The 1,424-nt window shown below is 36.4% G+C and overlaps 1 protein-coding gene across 1 annotated transcript in view; it reads left to right on the top strand.

The window, feature by feature from the left end:
* LOC137630324 (alpha-(1,3)-fucosyltransferase C-like) overlaps window positions 1–1,424 on the top strand; it is a 7,865-nt gene extending 6,441 nt beyond the window's left edge. Inside the window, exon 6 of the mRNA XM_068361763.1 lies at window positions 224–1,424. Within this exon, the coding sequence (XP_068217864.1) occupies window positions 224–406 (183 nt within the window). The 3' untranslated portion in view covers window positions 407–1,424. The remainder of the gene's footprint in view (window positions 1–223) is intronic.

Consider the following 1,424-nt stretch of genomic DNA (forward strand, 5'->3'; position numbering starts at 1 on the left):
AGAGAGAGAGAGAGAGAGAGAGAGAGAGAGAGAAGGGGGGGATTTAGTTAAAAAAGGTAATGCCCTTTTGCAGCGAATAAGAGAACCAACCCCGTTTTCACAGTTCGCCAGTCATATTAGGTCCATATAATTTCTATGGCATAGATTTTGATCTTTTTTTCAGAAAATATCCTAAGGACTTATGCTTCATATTCAACATGAGTCCCACCACCTTTCATTTCAGGAATACAACCGGTATTTGGACTGGAAGCAGCACTACAGGCCTTCAACCATCGGGGGTGAGAGATTTCTGTGCCACATGTGCGCCAGATTGTACGATCCAGATTTCTATGAGCACAAAGTCATTGTAGATTTTAAGGAGTGGTTTGTGACCGAGTCGAATTGCTCCAGTGGAGGTCTGTTCTGATCTGGTACCTCTCAACTGTATAGCTATCCAATGACTCTTAGTTCTCTTGTCTTTGAATGGATTATTTATTCAATAGACTGGATAATCTCGTGTACTCGTTCTGAGATTGAGTCGTTCCATCTCTAAGCACTCATATGAAGACAAGTTCTTTCATATCTGAATCCCGTTAACGTTACAACGAGTCGTCCATCTCCAAGTCTTGGACTCATATAAAGACAATTTCTTTATCTGAGAAAATCATTACCATTAGAATGAATCATTCCATCTCTAAGTCTTGTACTCATATAAAAACAAGTTTTTCCATCTCTGAATTCCGTTAACATTAGAATGAATTGTTCGATCTCTAGATCTTGTACTCATATAAAGACAGGTTCTTTCGCATCTGAACCCCATTAACGTTAAAATGAATCGTCCATCTAAGTTTTGTACTCATATAAAGATAAGTTCTTCCATCTCTGAACATCGTTACCATTGGAACGAATGGTTCCATCTCGAAGTCTTGTTCATATATAAAGGCGAGTTCTTCATCTCTGAACATCGTTACCATTAGAACGAATCAGTCCATCTCTATAACTTGTTATTTCTTCGACCTCTGAACCTCGTTACCACCAGAACACCTTTTATTTTCTTATCTCTGAATAAAACATTGAACACCTTTTATTTTCTTATCTCTGAATAAAACATTGAACACCTTTTATTTTCTTATCTCTGAATGAAGCTCTCGACATACGAATGATGATTATCAAGTTCGTTAGGAAAGGTTCAACCTCCGATTCTTTCATCTGTTATCGGCTGTTCTAGAGAGTTTTATTTCGAAACCTCAAAGTAATCAGTTAAAGAAAATTACTCATTTTTCCTTTTAGATAGTTTGGTACACATTCGGCTTACCGGAAAGCATTTGAAGATCGAATAATCTGATAGTTATTTTATTAGAAATTCTTTATTCAAACTGTATGCAGAGATATATAAGACACATGTCCTAATGTATTAAACTTAAATGTTATTGACTGTATTTGCA

This window comes from Palaemon carinicauda, chromosome 38 (genome assembly GCF_036898095.1).
Source record: "Palaemon carinicauda isolate YSFRI2023 chromosome 38, ASM3689809v2, whole genome shotgun sequence".
NCBI classification, from domain to species: Eukaryota; Metazoa; Arthropoda; class Malacostraca; order Decapoda; family Palaemonidae; genus Palaemon; species Palaemon carinicauda.